The sequence below is a fragment of the Sus scrofa genome, chromosome 9 (genome assembly GCF_054392235.1).
Source record: "Sus scrofa isolate SSC_HxYL_T2T_F1_AM1 chromosome 9, Sscrofa_HxYL_maternal_Yorkshire_Landrace_v2.0, whole genome shotgun sequence".
NCBI classification, from domain to species: Eukaryota; Metazoa; Chordata; class Mammalia; order Artiodactyla; family Suidae; genus Sus; species Sus scrofa.
Window position 1 is genome coordinate 4142890 of NC_139391.1, and position 23131 is coordinate 4166020.

The following is a 23131-nucleotide window of genomic DNA, read 5'->3' on the forward strand; positions in this document are numbered from 1 at the left end:
AATTGAACCCCTAGCCTGGGAACCTCCATATGCCAGGGAGTGGCGCAAGAAATGGCAAAAAGACAAAAAAAAAAAAAAAAGGCTTGCAATTAGCTACAAGTGCTGCACACACAGGTCCTGCAACCATGATGGGCTCTGCACACATGCATATTCTCTGTAAGAAAATCACACACAGCATCTGCACAACGAACATAGCTCTAGGCCCTGCCCACAGACAGGCTCTGGGTGCTTATTCAGAGGCTCCCTTTTACAGCTACCTATAAGACTTTCAGGCATCTACAGGGCTCGAAAACATTGCCAGACTCAGTAGAGGGCCACACGTGCTGAAAAGAGTGGGGATAGTCAGAAAAGGAAAGACAATCTCTGTAACCTCTATGGGTAGGTGAGCTCTGCACAAGCCCCAGGCTCACGAAGGACTGCCGTCTCCCCCCCAAAGAGCACTGGCCTCTGCCCAGCAGACTATGTGAAAAGTAGGGCTGGGAGTAGTGGGCACTGCAGCCCCTCTGCCCCTTTTCCCCCAGTTGCAGGTGTTCTGACAATTACCAAGGCAGGGAAGGCGGCTGTGGCATTGAGAAATAACACTGGACAGGGCGAGAAAAATTCTGGTTCAGAAATCTGTCAGTTAGATCATGTGATTTTTGGACAAGTTACTGTCTTTTCCAAGAAACAGTTTTCTGATCTCGAAAATAGCATAATTATGGTCTTTTGGTGTGTTACATTACATTTCACCTATGGAAGCCTTGGTGGACTGGGTGGTGCTTCCTGAGTCACCTAGGTGGCTCTGAAGTGTGGCACTGTCACCCAGGACATGAAGGGCGGTGTGCAGCGGCGCTTCCCCAGGTGCCCAGACTCGCAAGTTCCCCACCACACACCGAATGCGCAGAAACCCTGACCTTGGATCTTTTAGCAAGGTCACCGGGTGACTCTGATTCCTGCAAGAGTCTGTGAACCACTGATGTGGGACCGTTTCTACTTTCTTTCCTCCCTGGTCTAGGTGTCCACCTCACAGGACGGGTGACGTCTCAGGCCCACTTAGTGTCTGCGGCATCCTCCGTGGAAATGCTCGGGCTTCAGTTCGATCTAACCGGTGTGTTCTCCACTTCAACTCAAGCTGACCAGCGCTCCCCTCCGCTTACCTGGTCAGGATGTGAAGAAGACGATGCAGGCATAGCAACAGTTTTTCCTGCATGTTAAGCCACCTGACGCCCCCTCCGTCCTGTTAAATTATTCTCCAGTGACTGTACAACTTCGACCTCTGCGGAAATTCTTGCTCCTCCCTCTCAACTGAACTTTCCTGCTGCTTAACTGAGACCTCGAGACTCAGGGAACAATCCTTCATCTTATCATTCCCTCTCCTGTTCATTTATCTTATCTCTGCAGGCAGCTTTCTCTCTTTCCCTCCACTCTCAGAGAAAGTTGTGTGGACATTCCCGCTGCATTTTGAGGTCTCTTCGCAGAGCTAGACTATATTTGACTTCACCTAGGCACAGGAAAGCTCCAGGTATGTATTTGTTTGTTTATTTGGAGCGTACAAAAATGATACAAATCAACCGTATTTTTATACCAGTAGCAAACAACTACGTATTAAAATGAAAAGTATCTTTTTATATTTAACCCCAAGTTTCAAAGCTAAGAATTATAAAAGTCTTATAAAAACTAAGAATTATAAAATACTGCCAGAAGAGATTTTTTTAAATGTAAATAAATGGAGAAGATCATGTATACAGATCAGAAGATAGTTTTAAAATTTAAGGTAACTTTTCCAGCTTTACTGAGGTGGAATTGACAAAACTATATAATGTAAGGTGTATGACACAATTTAATAAATGTATTATATACATTATGAAATCATTAACACACCCATCATCTCACATAGTTGCCATATGTTAATTTTTATTTATTTATTTATTTATTTATTTTGGTCTTTTTGGCATTTCTTGGGCTGCTCCCGTGGCATATGGAGGTTTCCAGGCTAGGGGTCCAATCAGAGCTGTAGCTGCTGGCTTACGCCACAGCCACAGCAATGCAGGATCCGAGCTGCGTCTGCAACCTACACCACAGCTCACGGCGACGTCGGATCCTTAACCCATTGAGCGAGGCCAGGGATTGAACCCGCAACCTCATGGTTCCTAGTTGGATTTGTTAACCACTGAGCCACGACGGGAACTCCTTAAATTTTTTTTAAAACAAACTAAATATATGGACACCCCCCCCAAAAAAACCCACAAAACCCCTACAATTGTACATATATACATACTTTCATGCATGTTTAACTATGCACCTGTGCGTATAAGTATGTATGTATTTATACCTTCAAGAAAAATTCCCCCACCTTTCTCTGAATCCTCTTTCTTTCCTGCTTCCTCCGGGACTTTGTTTTATCCGTTATCCCTTCTCTTCTTTATCAGCAGTTACTCCTAATTTCCTGGATTTTATTATTTATGAATATGCAAATATGTTTCAGCTTGAAAGCCAACAGTAAACTGACAGGTGTGATAAAAATATCTCACTTGCCTCGCCTGTCTCCCTGCTTTTCATTCTGTCTCTCTTCCCATCAAAATCACGCCTTTCTTTAGCTTCTTCTCTTGGCTTTGGTTTCTCTACCCAGCGCTGGTTCTCCTCTTGCCCCAACCTCCCTTTCTAGTCCTCATGAAGGGCCCTCTGTCCCTGCAGGAAGGTTTACTGTGGGCGTTTCCTTTTGGCATCTCTCTGCTGCCTGGCCAGTCTTGTCACCTGCCCTGGCTTCATGTGTCCTGCTTGTGCCAAAACTTCCCAAATCTATAGTTGCCATTTATATTGCTTTCCAGGCTCCAGATCTACTTATCCAAAGACCTCCCAACAGGTCTCCTAGCCTGCAGTCCTTCCAGCTTCTAAATCAGCCCCCGTATTAAATTCTAGTCCCACAAAATAATTCTGAGCACACTACTTACTGGATCGTAGATAATAATTCTCCATTGCCTGATAGACTCATAGACACATGTTCTGTGCTTTCCCTACAGATGCTGATCAAGATGCGTGTCTCAGAACCTGCTCTTCTTCTCTGTGGTTTTATGCAATTCGCTTCCTCCGTGGCCATCCTCCCCTTTAATCTGGCCGGTTTATTTCCCAAGGCTGGGTTAAGCACCTCCTCTGCATTCCAGTCGTCCCCTGCAGTTGTCTGTTTCTCTAGGATTTATCACACTGAAACATTTTCAACCCCAACACACCATGAGCTCTCTAAAGATCGGGGTCTATCTTATTCACCGGTGTCTGTGCTTGAGTTGACATGCAGTGAATGTTAAAAAAATGAGAGCCTCGGTACGTTCCCAGCCACGCAGCCACGTACGTTCACACTGGGAAGAACACACAAATATCACAAAAATCATGGGTTTATAACTGTGGGTCCTCATATCCTCCCCGTCTGCAGTCTGTTGTCACTCACGATGCGCACGCTTCCCACGCATCACGCAACCTGCGCGCCCTCCACTGCGCGCTCCCACCTTTGTCAGCTGCATCAGCGCCCGCATACACACTTCCTCTCCAATTTCAATGCTCTGTCTAAATCAGCTTCAAGGGCAGCTTTTGTTCAGAGTATTCTCCCTGTCATTCATCCGTGTGACTCTGTTTTCAGCCCAGTTCAGGCCCCCATTGATGCTGCTGCCCCCCAACCAGGGAGCAAGCCCAAGCACCCTGTTTCACATCATCTCTCAGGCTGCCTCCTTCTTGAGAACTTCAAGTTTTTAAACGTCCAGTTTCCTTGCCCACTGATATCTGCTTCTGTCATCTTTGAAAAAATTACCAGGAAAATTGCCCCTTCTGTTTCAATGAATTAATTCCCTTTTCTGCCTGTTTTTTGACTCCTTTACCTGATTGCTCTCTCCAGGAACTTTATTCTTTTTAAGTTGTCCCCTGAATGCCATAGAATAACCGCTTTTTTTTTTTTTTTTTTTCCCATTTTTCCTTGTTGTCTGAGGATGTGTGATACTTGCATCCACCTTCGGATCCAAGGTTCCCTTGTCAGCCTCTCCATCCTCACCTGGAAAATGACCCTCTGAACTGCCCTCCTCCCACTCAACTTCCCAGGAAAACACAGTTCACTCCAGCTCTCCCAGGCAACTTTTTCCATCAGCCTTCCATTCTTCCTTGAATACTGCCATAGAATTTTCGACTTACCTGGTTCCCAGTCTCCATCCATCCTGCCACATTAATAACCCCTCCTCCCTCCTGAAATATCTGACCCAGTCTTACCTCCCCGGTGCCACCTGCTCAGACTCAGTTCCCAACTCAACATTTTATGCAGAGCTTCGCCTTCGTTAATATACAGAATTGGCTCTCACGCCTTTTGCCATATTCCGCCATATGATGTCTATGCCCTCTTCTCCTTTGGGAACAGGGATTCTCCTCCCTTTGTGTCCTTCTCTTCCTCAGCTCCAGCTTTGTCCTCTACCATTTGGGCCAACGTGCCTGTGCTCAACCCAAGGTTGCAAGACTCATGGGAATTTTGTTTGGCATGGAACCAGAGAGAAGAGCAATAGACAATCTGAGCCTCTAAGGGGGGTTGTCGGCATCAACTCAGAGGCTCTCAGCCTGCAGTTTTCATTGAACTCGTTTTTGCATTTTTTATTCCAACACTGGATTGATTCTATTCTTTCCGTCCTGCTCCTTCCCCCTCTCTCTCTCTCTGTCTTCCCATTGTCCTTCCTAAAACATTTTCCTCGTAGGTGTCTTTCATTCATCACCTTCCTAGCGTCTATTTTTAAGTCCTTGTTTGTTTGTTTTACTTTAGTGCTTACTTTTCGACCCTTCACTGCCTCTAAAAATCTAGTCTCTTTGTATGTCATTCTAAAGGCGAGGCTGTCTAGAGGTCGTTGCCTCTGTCTTGCTCATTCATACATCTGACCAGGTGTAACTGATCCCTTCTCTAAATCAGCATTTTAGGTCTATAGATAAAGGAACTATTTCCTCTTACCATGAGCACTAGTAATTACGCGAAAGCAGTGGGCACACAGCACTATGCGAGTCCAGAGCCAAAAGAATGATTCTGCCTGGTGTGTTAAAGGGGGCTGCTTAGCATCTAAAATTGCAGTTGGAAGTGAAAAGAATTGGTGTGTGTGCACACTCGTGTGGGTAGGTATCTGTGTGTGTGATGTTGTTATAAGTGCCTATTGAGGAAATAAACGTGAAAGGAGTTTACAGTTGAAATAAATGCTTTGGTGCATTGGGATGGAAGGAAATGATGGAAATTAGAATACTAGAACCAAAGCAGAGATACTAGAGACGAGTGTTCAGGAGATAAGAAGTAGTATCAATCTGTCCCAGGATCGTCCAGAATTAGAATGACTCTTCTTCTGGGCCCAAGCTTTATGTAATTTATTTGTCGGTTGAAATGAAATTTACTTTTTAATTATTTATTTACTCTTTGGTCACGCCTGCGGCGTACAGAAGATCGAACCCATGCCACAGCAGTGACCCCAGCCACTGCACTGACAATGCTGGATCCTTAACTCACTGCACCACAAGGGAACTCCATAATTCGCCTTTTTAAAGTAGGCAATTCAGGGGCTTTTAGTATATTCACTAGGCTGTTGAATCACGGCCATTATCTCTTTCCGGAACAATTCCTCCACCCCTAAGATATTTGATATTTGTCCCTTAATAGTCACAGTCTGTACTTTCTTCCTGTCAGTTCCTAGAAAGCACTAACTTGTTTTAAGTAGATTTACCAGTTCTGGCCATTTTATATAAATGGAATCATTTTATATACATGGAAGACTATGTGGTCTTTTGTGATTTACCCTGCATACCGTTTTCAAAATTCATCCACGTTCTGGTGTGTGTCATGGTACTTCATTTCTTTGTACAGCTAAATAGTCTTCTATTGTGTTGATGTAACACATTTTATACATCTATTCGTTCATTGATGGACATTGGGTGACTGCCATCTCTGGGCTGTTATGAATAATGCTCTTACAGACATTTGTAGACTATGGTTGCTTATTCTGAAGCCTTCTAGAACTTGAGACTCACCTATGGTAATGTTAGGGCAGAAGCAGCAGCTTCTTGATTCTGGTTCCTTTAAGATGTGATGGCAGATGTAGTAATTCCTCTAGTGAAACATTGTTCCGACAGCCATGGCTCCTTTTTTGGAGATTACTCTTTCGACTCTTTCAAATATATATTTTTGAATTAGTATCAAGTTATTCTCCAGGATTTCTATACCAACTGGCAGTTGCACAGTTTTGTGTGTACATTGTATTAGACCATTTGCCCCACAGCCAAACACTTACCATTCATTCAATAGTATTTTTTTATTGAGAGCTCCCTGGAAATAACCAAACTGATAAAGCCATTGCTCTCATAGAACTAACATTCTCGAGGAGAGAGCTAGATACAAATAAAAAAATAAACAAATGAATCCATAATATGATAGGGTGTGATATATAAAGAAAAATAAAGTAAGATAATGAGATTGAAGAATAATGAGGGCAGTAGGTAGATGCTATTTAATTAATTAATTAACTAATTAATTTTCTTTTTAGGCCCACACCTGCAGCATACGGAAGTTCCCAGGCTAGTGGTCAAATTGGAGCTGCAGCTGCCAGCCTACACCACAGCTCACGGCAACGCCAGGTCCTCAACCCACTGACCGAGGCCAGGGATCAAACCCTCATTCTCATGGATACTATTTGGGTTCTTAATCTGCTAAGCCACAAAGGGAATTCCAATAGGTGTCATTTTAGATAATAAATAAACTAACAATTGCTGGCACAGACAGCTTACAAAGATAGTGAACAGAGTCCCATAATTAATAATATTATCAGGATCTTACACTAGCATCACATGCCTTCTAATCAATGAACCAATATCGATACATTACAATTAAGGTAAATATGTATTAACTGAAGTCCGTTTCTGATATAATTTGTATCAGAAAGATTTATTTCTGTTTGCAGTGTATTTATAGTAGAAATGCTGGCATGTAATTCTGTAAGATTATTTATACAGATAAATGACTTTACAGTGATTTTAACGGATAATGTAATGTAAACATACAAGTATATCTTTTATTATATAGAACACCTAATAATGATTAACATCTTTTGAGCATTTAGTGTATATTTTGTAGACTCAGGAAATAGCTCATGTTTGTTAGGAAGAGCTATAACTTAACGCTATTTATTTTGACAGAGCTTTCTAGAATGGCATATATCTGCTGCACTGATTAAATGTATTTGTTCTAAAGAACTATAATCTTATTGTCTTAATGTAGAAGATAGTCAAAAATAAAAAGAGTAACTTTCTATTTCTGCGACACACTGTTTCTTAGGGACAATTTATTTTACCCTGTTTTGTGCTCAGAGTATGATATATTTATTCTGTATCCTCAAATTTTCTATGTCAAGAACTGTGTGGAGTCTGAAATTGTATTCTATTTGCAAGATAGCAAGTTAAACTGCCATGGTTTCATGAGGCCAGTAGAATATACAAAACTCCTGGGTCAGAGGCAGGATGCTTCAGTACACACGGTAATGGCAGATTTTCCTAGTTTTACCTAGTACTCTTTTTGTTCCGGTCTCATCCTGGAAACCTTATTACATTTAGTTGTCCTGTCTCCTCAGGCTCATTGAAGATGCAACAGTTTAGTTTTTAATTGTTTTTAATCTATTGCTATTTTACTTTGATATTTAAAAATGATTTTTTGTGTGTATGTTATGTGTTTTTATTTTAAAATGCTAATTTTTTCATATTGAAGGAATGGATGGAGTTGACGTCATTGTGTCCTCAATTTGATTTTTTGCCATGTAATTCCAACTCTGATGTGTTGAAATGAGAGAAAGATAGTTTTATGTAAGGAGCTAAGAGATCTTCAAAAACTGGAGTTCTCGTTGTAGCTCAGGGGGTTAAGAACCCGACTAGTATCCATGAGCATGTGGGTTGGATCCCTGCCCTTGCTCAGTGGGCTCAGGATCTGACATCACCTTGAGCTGTGGTGTGGGTCACAGACAGAGCTCAGATCTGGCATTGCTGGGGCTGGGGTGTAGGCCAGCAACTGCAGCTCTGGTTGGACCCCTAGCCTGCGAACTTCCATATGCAGCAAGTGAGGTACTAAAAAAAGAGAGAAAAGAGAAAAAAAACAAAAACAAAAAACCTCACTCACACAGCCACAATCAAGAAATTAAATATATTTCTTTAGGGAAGTAGAATTTTATTTTACTTTTTTTTTTTTTTTGCCATTTCTTGGGCCGCTCCCATGGCATGTGGAGGTTCCCAGGCTAGGGGTCTAATCAGAGCTGTAGCCACCGGCGTACACCACAGCCACAGCAACACCAGATCCTTAACCCACTGAGGCAAGGCCAGGTATTGAACCTGCAACCTCATGGTTCCTAGTCAGATTCATTAACCACTGAGCCATGATGGGAACTCCGGGGCTGGTTTATATAAAAGTGTAATTCATCTTGCTCAGAAATCACTGAGATTTTTTTTTTTCAGTCCAAAAAGTATCTCAATGCAGTTATAAGTAGAGACCAGAAAGCCCCCTTCAGGGAAGGAGAAAATAATAATTATCCAGAAAAAGCCTCACCTAATGGAGGAGGTGGAGCTGAGGACCCAAATGTACCAGAATCTGAAGGACATTGAAAGACCGACAGTCACATCTGTCGTACAGGTCTTTCCGTCAGGAACCCATGAATATTCCTAATCAGTCAACTGCCGTTTCTCCCAACGTTTACATAAACATCATCTGGGGCCCGGAATTAAAAGGTCATCATTACACCATTCTTCTGAGTCAGAATCTGGTGCCTACCTGCTTAAACTCATTTATCATGTAAAAAATCATTTCTTTACAATATGTTTTTTACTTTCAAATTTTTATTTTTTTATTTTTTTTTCAAATTTTTAAATTATAGCTGATTTACAATGTCCTGTCAATTTCTGCTCTACAGCAAAGTGACCCAGTCATATGTACACACACATTATATATATTATTATATTTATATATACATTCTCAAAAAATATTTTTGATTGTCTATAAATGACTGGTCTCCACAGGTCCTATCTTGAAGAGTCCTAGCACTTCCTGCTTTCTTGCCTCTGTCTAAAACCCTGAATCATATCCTATGTGTATATGCTGTCATTTCTACATCAGGAAACTATGAAATAAACAATCGGCTATTCATAGCATTGACTAGGGACTGGAGCTGCTGGAATCCCTCTTAGAGCCCTCATTTTTCAGAGTCCCCCCAATCCCCTGAGAAAACCAACGAGAGAGAAAAGGTTCTTCCATCCAGGTGTGCCTGCCTTTCCTGACTGGCATTAAACTCGTTTCTCCCCATGCCTCATCTTCTCACCTGGGTACCCTTTTCTTTCTCTCTATATGTCCTCCTCAATTGGGTTATGTCCTACCTGTATCTCTCCGTTTCGTGCTTGGAGTTACCCTCTGCAAGCTCTTTGCTGGCTTTCTAACCCAGCACTAACCTCGAAATCCGGAGCCCGTGAGTATTATCTGAGTGTGTTAATGGCGGTGCTGGTGGCACAAGTCTTAGGGAGGCAGAACAAGAACGACCCAGGTAGCGTAAAAGGTCCTTGTTACGTAGGGTAGGGAATGGCCCCTCAAAGGCATGCATCATCTAATCCCTGGAAATTGCGTATATGTTATTTATAAGTCAAAGAACTATGGTTGATAAACAACCGGCTTTAAACTAGGGAGATTATATTGGATTATCTGGCTGATTCCACTGCAATCACAATGGCTTTTAGAAGTGGAGAAGGGAATAGGAAAATTCAGAGTCAGAGCTTTGTGATTACAGAGGTCAGAAGTCAGAATAGTGAGATGTGAAAAAGACTCTGTGTGCATGTCATTTTTTTTCTGGCCTAAGTGAACGTTTTTGTGTGAAAATAAGAAAAAAGTAAGTACACAATGACATAACTGAAATACCAGTTTTACTACTGAGACTGTATGAATAGTTATTCCATGTGCAATCTTACTGTCTTGCACTCTGGAAGAGACACATGGAGAAAGAAAATGTATCCTTTAAAGGAGCTGTCAATCATTAATGCAGGATGGATGCATACCTTGGAAAAAGAATCTAAGAGACGAAGTAAGGGGAGTTCCTGTTGTGGCTCAGCGGGTTAAGAACCTGACATAGTGTCCGTGAGCATACAGGTTCAATCCCTGGCCTCGCTCAGTGGGTTGAGGATCTGGCATTGCTGCAAGCTGCAGCACAGGTTGAAGATACAGCTCGAATCCTGGGTTGCCATGGCTGTGGTGTAGGCCAGCAGTTGCAGCTCCAACTAGACCCCTGGCTTGGGAACTTCTATGTGCCACAGGTGCAGCCATAAAAAGAAAGAAGAGGAGTAGGAAACGTATGCGAAGCTCCATCTAACTGATATTAGGTTTGATCACACAGTTAAGAGCTGTGATTTTATAAGGAGGGGAGTAGTCTGCATGGTTCAGCTACACCCAGGAAGGTTTCTTGGAGACATTAGCACTTGTAAGGATCAGAAGCAGTAAGTAGAATTTAGAGACACTGAACTAATATAAGATTACTTTTCTAAAAAGATAGAAATGTAAGCAATTAAGTGTAGGAATGATGGAGAAATACAGGGAGACCTATGTGAATACCTTTCGGGGAATAATGTCTTGATAATTTCCTATTTTCAAGAGAGAAATTTGGCAGCGTAAGAAGGGCTTGCAAGACATCGGAAGAACCTGATTCTTACTCTCTGGTTCCATTAGTGATTAAGACGACTTGAGTAGGTGAGGAAGTGGAGAAGAAATGGAATAGGCAGATCAAACAGATTTCAAAAAAGGATCATATGAACCAGCAGATGAGCTACAGAGACTGAGGGAGGAATAAAGGTCATGGTCAGCCCTCCAATTATTACGTTCCAGCAGTGGGAAATGATGTGATTATGAAGCGGGGTCAGGAAGTCAGCAGGTGGAAGAAGGTAATGAGTCCTGGAGAACTGATGAGTTTAGATGAAGATTTTCTTCCAGATATTGAAGAGGTGGGGGTAAGTCAGCAGTAGTAAGTCATCTCACCAGAGTCCTAATGATGCACTGGCACACTAAAAAATGCAGACTTGCTAATTCACACGTCCCAGCATAGGAACCATCCTGTTGTGGTAATAGCCATAGGTGGGGAATAATTGGTTTAATTGCGGTCTCTCGGCAGCTTTTGGTAAATGCTGTAGTGGCTGTGACAAGAGGTCGGTGACAGCTTCCCTAGCGTTTATTAGAGAATGGAAAGGCAAGGATCCTAGGTATGGAAAAGACTTAAAGGGAATTCTGGGGCCGTCAGTCCCAGGAATCAAGTGTGATATTTTGTCCTCAGGGCATGACAGTCCACAGGATGCTCACCTTGAATTTCACCATTTTTAACCCAGACGCCTTCGTTTTGATGGGGATCCCAGGGCTGGAGCAGCTCCACATCTGGATCGGGATTCCTTTCTTCAGCATCTACCTGGTGGCCCTTGCAGGTAATGGCATCCTTCTCTACCTCATCGCCGTGGACCACAGCCTCCATGAACCCATGTTCTTCTTCCTCGCGATGCTGGCCTCTACAGACCTCGTGTTAAGTACCACGTGTGTCCCCAGCACCCTGGGCATATTGTGGTTGAAATCTCAGGAAATCACCTTTCCTGGCTGCCTCACTCAGTTGTTCTTTCTCCACTTCAGCTCTTTCCTGGAATCAGCCATCTTGGTGGCCATGGCCTTTGACCGCTACGTGGCCATTTGCTCCCCTTTGAGGTACACCAGTGTCTTGACGCCTAGGGCAGTCGTCAAGATCCTGGTGGGCATTGTGGGTCGCAGCTTTGCCGTCATATTTCCTGTTGTTTTCCTGGTGAAGCGTTTGCCCTTCTGCAGGACACGCGCCATCCCCCACACATTCTGTGAGCACATAGGGGTGGCCCGCCTCGCCTGCGCCGACATCTCCGTCAATATCTGGTACGGCTTTGCTGTGCCTCTGATGACAGTTATCGCAGACACAGTCCTCATTGGTATTTCCTATGCTCTCATCCTTCATGCCGTTTTCCACCTTCCGTCCCGAGATGCCCGCCAGAGAGCCCTGGGCACCTGCGGTTCTCACGTCACTGTCATCCTCCTTTTCTACATCCCCGCCGTGTTCTCGGCCCTGACTCATCGCTTCGGCCACAATATCTCTCGGTCTTTTCACATCATGTTTGCCAACCTCTACGTAACTATCCCTCCTGCCCTCAATCCCATCATTTACGGTGTCAAAACAAAGCAGATCAAGGACAAGGTCATCCTTCTATTCATCCCTAAAGGGATGCAGTGACCTGCAGATAAGAACATGGAGAAAAAGTGTGGGGACGTCAAGGCATCATATTGATTTAATAGAATTTCTTTGGTAAAGAAAGAGCAGGAAGACTTCAATAATGGATCCAACGCCTATGAATGTCAAGGCCTCGATTCTGTGGGGTAAAATTATAGGTAGAATGAGAGGGAGGGAGGCAAGGATGTTTTAAGCCTCAAGAAAAAGAGAGGCATCAGGTGGAAGTATCCTAATTTTCTAAAATCAAAAGCACCAAAGCACGAAAGTTTTGCTCTTCCTTTGGTCCTTTTATCCTGTTTCAATGGCCTCTTTTTAAAACAAAAGAAAAAAGTAATATTTAATTTATAGGTTTGTTGTAAGGTTGAATTTGTTTAGCACAAAGTGAGCTCATTAATTCAAAAGCCATCTGTATGCTGAAAACCTCTAAGTAAAGTTCTACTTCCATTCCCTTCTGTCCCATGTAACCAACTCGCTATTTGATAACTCCTCTTGGCTCTCCCACCGAGCCTTCAAAAAAGTGAGCTAGAAAAATAACCATTTTTCTCCTCTTCCTTTCCTCGTGATCAGCCCAATCTCCTGAATTCTCTATCTTCTTAAATGGTGTAGAAATCAACCAGTTTCCCATGTCACATCCTTTTCTCCGTATTCATTTTCTTTAAATATTTTAAAAGTCATTTACTATTTGTTATGTCTTCCGAATAGCCTTTGCATTTATACACGTGTTTCACATTAAAACATGTTTATTATCCTCCCTTTATCCTGGACTAATTTTCAGCAGCCTCACTTAGAAATTTGCTACCGTCAATTTTTTTTTTCTCTCCCATTTGTTGTTTATTCAGAAACTAGGGTGATCTTATTAACCTTCAACTATATCACGGCAATCTTGTAGTTAGTAATCACTTAATAGTTATCAACTTTGCTTGGCACGAAGCCTAATACCCTGACAGATCTTCAAAGCCTTTTATGACATGTTTGGTGCTAACCTGTTAGCTATTTGTTGGTGTCCATTGACCCAGTTCTCTCTTTTGCTCTCAGATGTCTCCTTTTTGCTACAACCACCTCATATATCTTTTTTTTTTTTTTTTTTTTAAACAAGCTATGTTCTTTTCCTTCTGGACTTTCACATGTGTTATTCACTCTGGAATCTGAATCTTAGCTTAAACTTGAGTAGGAATGAGAATGAAGAGAAATGATTTCCCAATTCTTTTTATTCTTCTATTTCATGCCTTCTAGGATAGCTATAATTTTTTAAAAATGGAAGGTAATAAGTATTGGCGAGGATGTGGAGAAACTACAGCCTTGATACATTGCCAGCTGGAATATCAAATGATGTAGCATCTAATGGAAAAACGTTACTTCAGAAAGTTAAATGTAAGGTGTTCCTGTTGTGGCTCAGCGGGTTAAGAACCCGACTAGCATCCATGAGGACGCAGGGTCGATCCCTGACCTCACTCAGTGGGTTAATGACCTGGCGTGGCCATGAGCTATGGTGTAGGTCACAGACGTGCCTTCAATCCCACTTTGTTGTGTCTGTGGTGTAGGCCAGCATCTGCAGCTCCAATTCGACCCCTAGCCTGGGAACTTCCATATGCTGCACCTTCAGCCCTTAAAAAGCAAAAAAAAAGTTACATATAGAATTACCAAATGACCCAGCAATCATACTCCTAGGTATGTAAGAAAGACAACTGAAAACAGTTACTGAAACCAAAATTTGTCGATGAATGTTTTATGGTAGCATTATTTATAATAGCTGAAAAAGGGAAACCAGCTCATTCAAATGTGTATCAACTGATGAATGGATAAAACAAATGTGTCATGTCTAAACAATGGAATATTTTCCTGCATAAAAGAGTGAGTTTCTGATAATGTAATGCAACATGGATGAACTTTGAAAACATTCTCAGTGAAAGAAGCCAGGCACAAAACACTCATATATTATACATAACATATGTCAAAAGTCCAGAATAGGCAAGACTGTGGAGACAGACGCTCAATTGGTAGTTACCAGGGGACTGGGGAAAGGGGAAATAGAGAGTGACTGCTTAGTGGATGCGGGATTCCTTTCGGGTGATGAAAACAGACACTGGTGATCGTAACATGACCGTGTAAACGTACGAAGCGCCGCTGACTCGTGCATGTAAAATGGCTAAAGCAGCGAATTTTATGCTTTGTGAATCTCACCTTAATAAAAAAGTTAAATAACATGCTCAGTGTACAAATACCGTAGATGAGCGTATAGCTAAGAAGTGGGTCTGACTCCCAGTGTCGCTTTTACTCCCTCCCTGTCTTCCCTCCCAGGGAGGCAGGGTTTCTCTAAATGAAGCATCCTCACTCTTTCACATCTTCTCTGCTAAACCAAAACCACATCGTCAAGGTCATTCTGATCCCAGTGCATCAGATCTAATAAAGAGCTACAGTTAGTCGTGTGCTCGAAACCGTTCATAACGGCCTGTGAAAGCCAAGCGCTAAATGTTCAGGAATTTTGCCAGAAGGTCAGCATCGTTTGGGCAGCTAGAAATCAGCCTTAGTGGGGGTATCTATACCTTGTGAAGCATCACATCTACAACCCCAAACCCCAAAAGGCAGTTGTATGTCCACCTGCACACCGCTGGCTACACGCCTCCTGAAGCCCAAATTACTGGCCTGAGTGTGGCTCCGGCCGTGACTTGAGAGTTTACGCGGTGCCCTGGAACCTTAGCCACACTGCTGGGCCCTTTTCTGCTGAGCTCTGATTTTTATGTCAGGTTGGCCTTTTTTTTCCCCCAATGACCCTTCATATCCCTAAGTTTAGTGGTGTTGTTGGGAGGGAGAGTGGCACATTATTTGACCGTGCTTTGGGTGGGTCTTTTAGGAAAGTGGCGTTGCATGGCTACAGGGAATAGAGTGGGAAGGAGACAGAGTGAGAGCACGGGCGGCAGACACCCGAGACGTCCAGGGACGAGTGTAATGGAAGCAGAACCCTGTTTACAATGGACGTTTGTACTTAGCGTGTGTTGGGTTTTAAATATTTATGTTATCAATTTCATCCTGCATGTGCAAGCAACATGTTCTGGATCAGGCATAGATTATCACTGTTCACGTAAAAGGCAAATGACAGCAGTTCCCAGTGTGGCTCAGCAGGTCAAGACCCTGACTTGTATCCACGAGGGTGTGAGTTTGACCCCTGGCCTCACTCAGTGGATTAAGGGTCCCGTGTTGCTGCAAGCTGAAGCATAGGTTGCAGATGTGGCTCAGATCCTGCATTGCTGTGGCTGTGGTGTAGGCCGGCAGCTGCTGCTCTGATTCAGCCCCTGGCTGGGGAATTTCCATGTGCCACAGGTGTGGCCCTGAAAAGAAAAAAAAAAATTTTAATTCAAATAATAATTGCGAATTTCCCCACACTGGATTTGTACTCCTGGGGCTATACATTTGGCCTTGAAGTTCAGGCCAAATGACATATACATACAAAGTATGTATAAAGACAAAAATTTTTTTTTCTGATTATAAAATAGAGACTATTCTTCCTCCCTCTACAACCCCTCCTTCTGAGACAGTCTCCTTGGAGATCGAAGGGCAATACATTTCTCCAGAGAAAAGATAAGACTGTTGTCTCCAGCTCCACTTCGTGCTTCTGGAATCAGGTATATCTCTCTGGAGCTCTCTCACTCTCTGTAGGTACCTCATTAACTATAGTTTAGAGACAGGAGGGACGAGGCAGGGCTCAACCATTAAAGGAATGACACAGCCTTTGAGGATGTGACCAAGCAGGCCCAAGGTGGTGGAAGATTCAACTTCTGGCGGACCCTGAGCCTCATGATATGCTCATTGTAGTACATTAGCTGAATGACATGTCCTCAGGTGCCATGACAGTGCTGAGGCAGACCATACCAGGGCAAAAAGTGGGGTTGGCTCACTTCTTGGAAATCTCCACCCCTTCTCCAAAGTAGTTGGAATAATCCTCCCTCTGCTCGCCTATGAAATTACCCAGCCTATGAAAACTAACCACCCCATGTTTTGGGGTCACCCTCACCTCCTAAGATGGCCCACACTCTGTCTCTGGAGGGTTTATCTCTCAATAAATCTACTTCTTACCCATCGCTTTGCCTCTGCCTGCATTCCTTCTGCACTGAGACATAAAGAACGTGACACCAGGTGCATGATTCCAATTAAAAGACAGTGGGTTTAAGTTCCAGCCCATGGGTTCAAGTCCCACCTGAGTTGTGCGGTTTCAGCCTTACATTAATTTTGCAAGACTTCCTCTTAACGCAGAATCCCAAGATTTTGGTAACATTTATTCAGAAAGCCCAACTTAGGAGAAACACAAAAAATATCTTATCTCTACACCTCACAGTATGCCAGGGATCTGAGCAGACAGCTGAGAAGAAGGAAGCTGCATGATATGGATAAGGCAGAAATTTCCTTGAAAGTTCCCTCAGGGCTTCTGAAGGATGGCAAGGGCAAGCCTGGCCACGCTGCCTGGGGTATGGGGCAGGCGGGTGGAGCATCCAGTAGTGTCTCTCATTACCCTCCATCCAATATAGGTGATGCGCATCTGACAGGGAAAAGCTGTGGGGTGGCCCTGCACTGTAGATGAGATATCTCTGGTGGGAAAAGAAAGGAGAACGGGGAGTGAAGGAGAGGGATTTTCTTGCAGACAAGACGATGGGGGCTTTGCCTTGCCTTATTTTTAACTTTTGACCAAGGAGGGTGAAAACCCGTGCCAGGGAACATCATGACATTATCAGCAGTGATAAGACACAGTCATGCAGAATTACACAATTCCTAATGTGCTTTAGTTTCCACCTTCTCCTTGGATCCACATACAACAACTGCTGTGAATTAGATGGGAAGGAGCCTGAAAAAAGAGGGTTGCCTAACCAGAAATTAGGAGGACACCTAGCCCCCAAGGGGTGTCCTCTTGGATCCAAGACATTTTATATCTCCAAACACTTTAATTATCTTGTCCTTATTTCCCCCTCTAAATCATGTACTGACAGCACTACTGGCCATTTCACTTGCAGGGAGCATGCTATTTCATGTCATCAGCTATTTGCATTCCTATTATGAGATCGTTAAATCTTCTTTGTGAAGAAGGTGGGGTAGAAGAGTGAGTCTCCCACTTTGCCCTATTCACGTATAAGTTGGGTGTTCGTGCTTTCTAGTCGGTATTCATCATAACTGTTGGGGAAGACACGCGGGGTCTAAAATTGAAATAGTAGATGAAAGAACTAGTCCATAAATTTTATTTTTGTTTGGTGGCAATAGAGATGTTACGTTATTAAATACTCAGGAATCCAACAGACATGTAAATAGCAGTGTCAATGTCTTTGAATAACAGATTTTCAAGAACCTGTTTACCTTCGAAATGAAGGACTCATACAATTTGGATCATCCTTATTTAACGGGGGGAAAAAAGACTAATTTCATAGCAAGCAGAGCCAATTCTAAGCAACAACTTCTCTGTCCTCTGTTCTAACACGGTCCTTTCTCCTCACCTCTGAGAAACCACATTCATTCTCAGCAACACTTCCCTTGTGAGGAAAACGCAAGGGTCACTTGTTCACGGGTCTGCTTGGTCTTCACTCCACAGATAACTGGATTCACCACTGGGGGGACAAGAACATAGACTGGCCAGCAGGATGTGGACATGCTTGGGGATTTTCCGGCCGAGGCGCTGAGCAGTGACAGTGAAGATCCCTGGCAGGTAGAACATGAGGACGACACAGACACGGGAACCACAGGTGCTGAGTGCTTTCGTCCGGGCATCTCGAGATGGCAGCCTGAAGACTGCTCGGATAATAAGCCCATAAGCAATGACTATCATCACCAAGTCTAGCGTAACACTCAGTAATGGCACGGAGATTCCATACCAAATATTGATGGTGATATCGGCACAAGCCAGCTTTGCCAGCCCCATGTGTTCACAGAATGTATGGGCAATGATGTTTGTCCGACAGAAGGGCAGCCACTTCACAAGGAAGACAATAGGGAAAACAGTTGCAAAACTCCTGAGCACCACAACACCCCCAATTTTGCCAATGGTGTCCTGGCTAAGAATGGTGGTATATCTCAGAGGATAGCAGATGGCCACATAGCGGTCAAAAGCCATGGCCAAGAGAATGCCTGACTCTACTACAAAGGCAAAATGCATAAAGAAGAGCTGGGTCACAGCCACCAAAGGAGATGTCCGTGTCATCAAACCAGAAGATGCTCAGGGCTTTGGGGACTGTGGCTGTGGATAGAATCAGATCCCAAAATGCCAGCATGGAGAGGAAGAGGTACACACGCTCCACTGCCACCACACAGATCAGGACAGCATTTGCTGGCACGGCCACCAGGTACATCAGGCAGAAAGGGATGGGATCCATGTGTGTAGCTCCTTCAGGCCAGGTAGACCAATGAGGATAAACGTGTCATAAGTGACAGTGGAGTCGTTGGGAGCTGCCATGCCTGGATTACGGTAGGGAACTTTCATCACTCATCTGGAAGGAGAAAGAAAGTTGGAGAGCCAGCCTGTCACAACCAACTGGCATACCTTCAATGACCTCAACAGGCTCATTAATGGTTAATGAGCATGTATTCAATAACCCTCAGTGGGTTTAGACATCCACCATGCAAAATTCCAGTTAGCGAATTCCCACATACTCAGAGTGTCAGTTACGGACCTACATGTGTGTGGTATTCTGCCTTGAAGAGAACAATTCCAAAGATTCAAAGCAGGATCAAATAATTTTTAAAAGATGCTGCCGAGGGAAATCCTGAGGCTGGTACTATTTTCTTATGTAGTTGACATAAATGTGAAATAATGGTCATACAAAATTTTAAACTTTGTTTTGATTGTATTCTCTAAATATTTGAAGACAGGAAGGACAATTTTGAATCTTTATATAAAATTTAATAAGTGAATAGAAACAAAGTTATTTTAAAAAAATGAATTAAACAATACTTCTGTAATCTCACACATATGTTTTCCTGATCAGCTATTGGTCTATTTATTACAGAAGCATATGCTGACCACCTGCAATGTGTACAGACATACACCGTGTGTGTAAAAGGGAAAAAGGAGTTCGAAGCCCATAAAACAGAGATTCTGCAATAGGGTTATCATCTATGTGAACCACAGTGTCCGCAGAGCTGTTATTTGTTTGTTTCATACACTATTATCTATTGATTCCAGGTATCTTTTGTTTTGAAGTTTCAATAGTGAAAGGTTTTATCAAATTCTGAAGAGTTATCAATATAGTTAGGGGTGTTGTTCCTTGAAAACGGATGGAGCTGCAAGTCTAGCACATGAGAAGAACTTTTCCTTAACTTCAGGATGAGACGACTGAACTTTACCCAGATGAGTCAGAAAGATTATGTTTCTAGACGACAGATGTTGAAAACTAACTTATGGTTACCAAAGGGGAAAGGCAGGAGAGGGATGGATTGGGAGTTTGGGACTGGCACACGCACACCATCATATATGGAATGGATGGTCCTGCTGGATGGCACAATACTCAATATTCTGTGACTACCTACGTGGGAAAAGAAACTGAAAGAATGTGTACGTATAAGGGCGCACCTGAATCCCTGTTGTACAGCAGAAACTAACACGACATTGTAAATCAACTGAACTTCAATAAAATTAAAAAAAAAAGAAAACAATTACGTTTCAACCCCCCCCCCCCTTTTTTAATGGCAGCCACATCTACGGCATATGGAGGCTCCCAGGCCAAGGGTCTAATCAGAGCTGCAGCTACCAGGCTACGCCACAGCCACGGTAACACTGGGTCCGAGTTGCATCTGCAAAATATGCCGCGTCGTGTGACAACGCTGGATCCTTAACCCACTGAAAAGGCCGGGGATGGAACCTGCATCCACATAGAGACAGCATAGGGTCCTTAAGCTGCTGAGTCACAATGGGAACTCCCCAAAGTTTTCTTTATCAATACATCCAACTCCATTCATTTAAATAAACATGATCAGAAATAAGGAACCTGAGCAAATTAAAAATATAATCATAGATGTAACTTCTTATTTAAATTTCTTTTAAGAATAGATTTGGTAATTTCTTTCCTTATTGGTTATCAATTCCTTAAAGCTTTATTTTGTGTTTGTGTAAGGATGAAATTTGAATAAAATTAATAAGCAAGGAAATTCCGTCTTTCAGAGACTTCCCTCAAAACCCTCTTAGGGACTTTTGCGAAAGCCTTCACCTCAAGCTTAAAGGATTTCATCACCGAAAAAATAACATATAATGAAACACGCCACACTCTTTAAAGATCACAATAAAATTTCCAATGCTGCCATCATTTTAATAGCCTAAAAATTAGTGAAAAATATTCAGTAAAAAGAAAATTGATTGTCTTATTCACAAAGAAAATCCTTCTGCTGCTATTTCAGGAAAGATGGACTTATACGCAAAGATAGCTTAACTCTTTTTATTTAAAAATAAGTGCATTTAATATCTACCACTGATGGCTAAATTCAAAAAAAGAGGTTCTTAAAAAAAAAAAAAAAAAGGAGTTCCCGTCGTGGCGCAGTGGTTGGCGAATCCGACTAGGAGCCATGAGGTTGCGGGTTCGATCCCTGCCCTTGCTCAGTGGGTTAACGATCCGGCGTTGCCGTGAGCTGTGGTGTGGGTTGCAGACGAGGCTCGGATCCCGCGTTGCTGTGGCTCTGGCTTAGGCCAGTGGCTACAGCTCTGATTCGACCCCTAGCCTGGGAACCTCCATATGCCGCGGGAGCGGCCCAAAGAAATAGCAAAAAGACAAAAAAAAAAAAAAGAAAAAGAGGGTCTTAAAATAATTATACTTGGTGTCATTGTTGAATAATAGTCTGCCATGTAAACACACACTTTCATAAAGAGGCTCTTTGGTAGCTAAAATATGGAACTATTAACTATTAAATCTGAGTAGTGAACTAACATGATTTCATTTTATTTTTGTTTTTACCTGATAGTTCCTATTTTTCTATTAGGACTTTAACTATCGTTAAATCTATGACAATAATTTAAGGAAGTTCACGGTGCTATTAAAGAGAGTGCTAAAATTTAGGCTTTTGATAGAAGTCATTTAATTCATATCATCAACGCTTACAAAAGTTTACCCACCATTCCCTCTCACCCACAGTGGTCTTTTCGTTGGACTCACTCTAGGCTTGTGAAGAATCTGGGGTTGTCCTTTGCCTTTTTAAAATAAACTGGGACGGAGTGGGAGGGACGGGGAATTTGGGGTTAATAGATGCAAACTCTTGCCTCTGGCATGGATAAGCAATGAGATCCTGCTGTGTAGCATTGGGAACTCTGTCTGGTCACTTACGATGGAGCAGGATAATGTGAGACAAAGAATGTGTATATGTATGTGTGACGGCATCATCTCCCTGTACAGTAGGAAATTGACAGAACCAGCTATAAGGAAAAAAATAAAAATTATTTTAAAACGAATAAATACATAAAAATGTTACTTTACCTGCTGCCCGTGCAGGCAGTCCTCAGACAGAAATGGCTTCTCGAAGTCTGGGTGTTACTTAGAGTAAACGCTGTGAGTCTGTGTCCAGGGCCCTGGAGATGCTCGGTCTGTAGCTCACTCCCCCTCATCCATTCCCGTGGCCACAGAAGGAAGACTCCCAGTGCACAGAAGGCAGAGGGAGCCTGGGATCATTTACTGCTCTTCCAAGTCCCACTGGAACGACCTCGGGGACTTGGCGTCTGGTCTTGCCTTCAGTTAAACTGCAGACAGGGACAAATGCGTCAAGCAAATACTTAACTCCTTTTCTGCTGAGCTGGCAGTAATACCCTGACAGTCCCTGAATTGAGCAGGAAGCCTGTAGAGGTGCCTGTAACAAAAAAACAAAACAAACAAACAAAATTTCAAGGGAACACTTTAAGGCCCCGAGAGTAAGGCTCTCCCTAAATTTTCCATTCTAGGCACTTCTTTCGTCACAACCTTGTTCCAGCCCTGGAGGGAACATTCTTTTTTTTTTTTTTTCCCCACTGTACAGCATGGGGACCAAGTTACACTTACATGTATACATTTTTTTCCACCCTTTGTTATGTTGCAACATAAGTATCGAGACATAGTTCTCAATGCTACTCAGCAGGATCTCGTTGTAAATCCATTTCCAAGTTGTATCTGATAACCCCAAGCTCTTTGACTCATTCCTGCATCCCCTCAGGCTGCTTAACTCCTCGTCATCTCTGCCTAGGTGGCCGTGGATATTCGGAAACTAATTTTGCTTCCTCTAAAGCAAATCCAAGTGCATGTTTCATCATTCCAGCAGCAAGTCCACACAACAGCCAGAGCGAACTTCCAACATGTCCAATTCATTTTATCATACTCCCAAATAGAATCTTCCCTTGGCCCGTTCATCCCTTAGCCTTTATAATAAGATCCAAGTTCCAAAGCACAAGTTCTTGCTCACCTCCCTAAATTCTTCTTCTCTCCTCCCCTTCCCTTCTTCCCAACCTCCCACAACCACATTCGGGGTGCCTGTATCCAAGTACAGTTTCCCAACTCTCATCATGTTCTCATTCATTTCTTTGCATTTAAAGTAATGTTCTCTGCCTGCCTTGTTCCTATCCCCATGGTTTTCCTTGAAAATTCCTATTTTCCTCCAAAAAAACACAGCTATGATATAACATTCTTGATGCTCCTTCCCTCTCCCCAAATTGCATCAGCACCCTCTTCTGTGTTTTCACAGGTCTTTGTGCTTTTTGAGGTCGTGATCTCTTGCCATCCTGTTTTGAAATTGTCTTCTTCCATGTGTGTTTTCCCCACTAACCTGTGACATCCTTGAGGAGAGTCAAACATGGCTTAGCCATATCTGCGTCCACAGCACCTGTTACACGGTAAAGTAAAATTACATTTAAAAAGATTGGCACGTAATGTCCCAAA

The 23131-nt window shown here is 42.9% G+C and overlaps 1 protein-coding gene and 1 pseudogene across 2 annotated transcripts; one reads left to right on the forward strand and one right to left on the reverse strand.

Moving 5' to 3' along the window:
- The first annotated feature begins 1367 nt into the window (after positions 1-1367).
- LOC100525239 (olfactory receptor 52H1-like) lies at positions 1368-13032 on the forward strand. 2 transcript variants are annotated; one of them, XM_003129493.3, is made up of 2 exons: positions 1368-1501; positions 11313-13032. In XM_003129493.3, exon 2 carries the CDS (start codon positions 11316-11318, stop codon positions 12276-12278), a length of 963 nt encoding a protein of 320 aa, XP_003129541.3. In that variant the 5' UTR covers positions 1368-1501; positions 11313-11315; the 3' UTR covers positions 12279-13032. The 2 variants fall into 2 exon arrangements, with proteins under 2 accessions (XP_003129541.3, XP_084831112.1); XM_084974986.1 differs by lacking the exon at positions 1368-1501 and having other exon boundaries at positions 11326-11457; positions 11657-13032.
- A 4718-nt stretch (positions 13033-17750) lies between these two features.
- LOC100739167 (olfactory receptor 52B2-like) lies at positions 17751-18860 on the reverse strand (annotated as a pseudogene).
- Positions 18861-23131: the final 4271 nt, after the last annotated feature.

Excerpts from the sequence above, each read along its gene's own strand:
- LOC100525239 (XM_003129493.3), top strand. The coding sequence starts at position 11,316 with ATGACAGTCCACAGGATGCTCACCTTGAATTTCACCATTTTTAACCCA.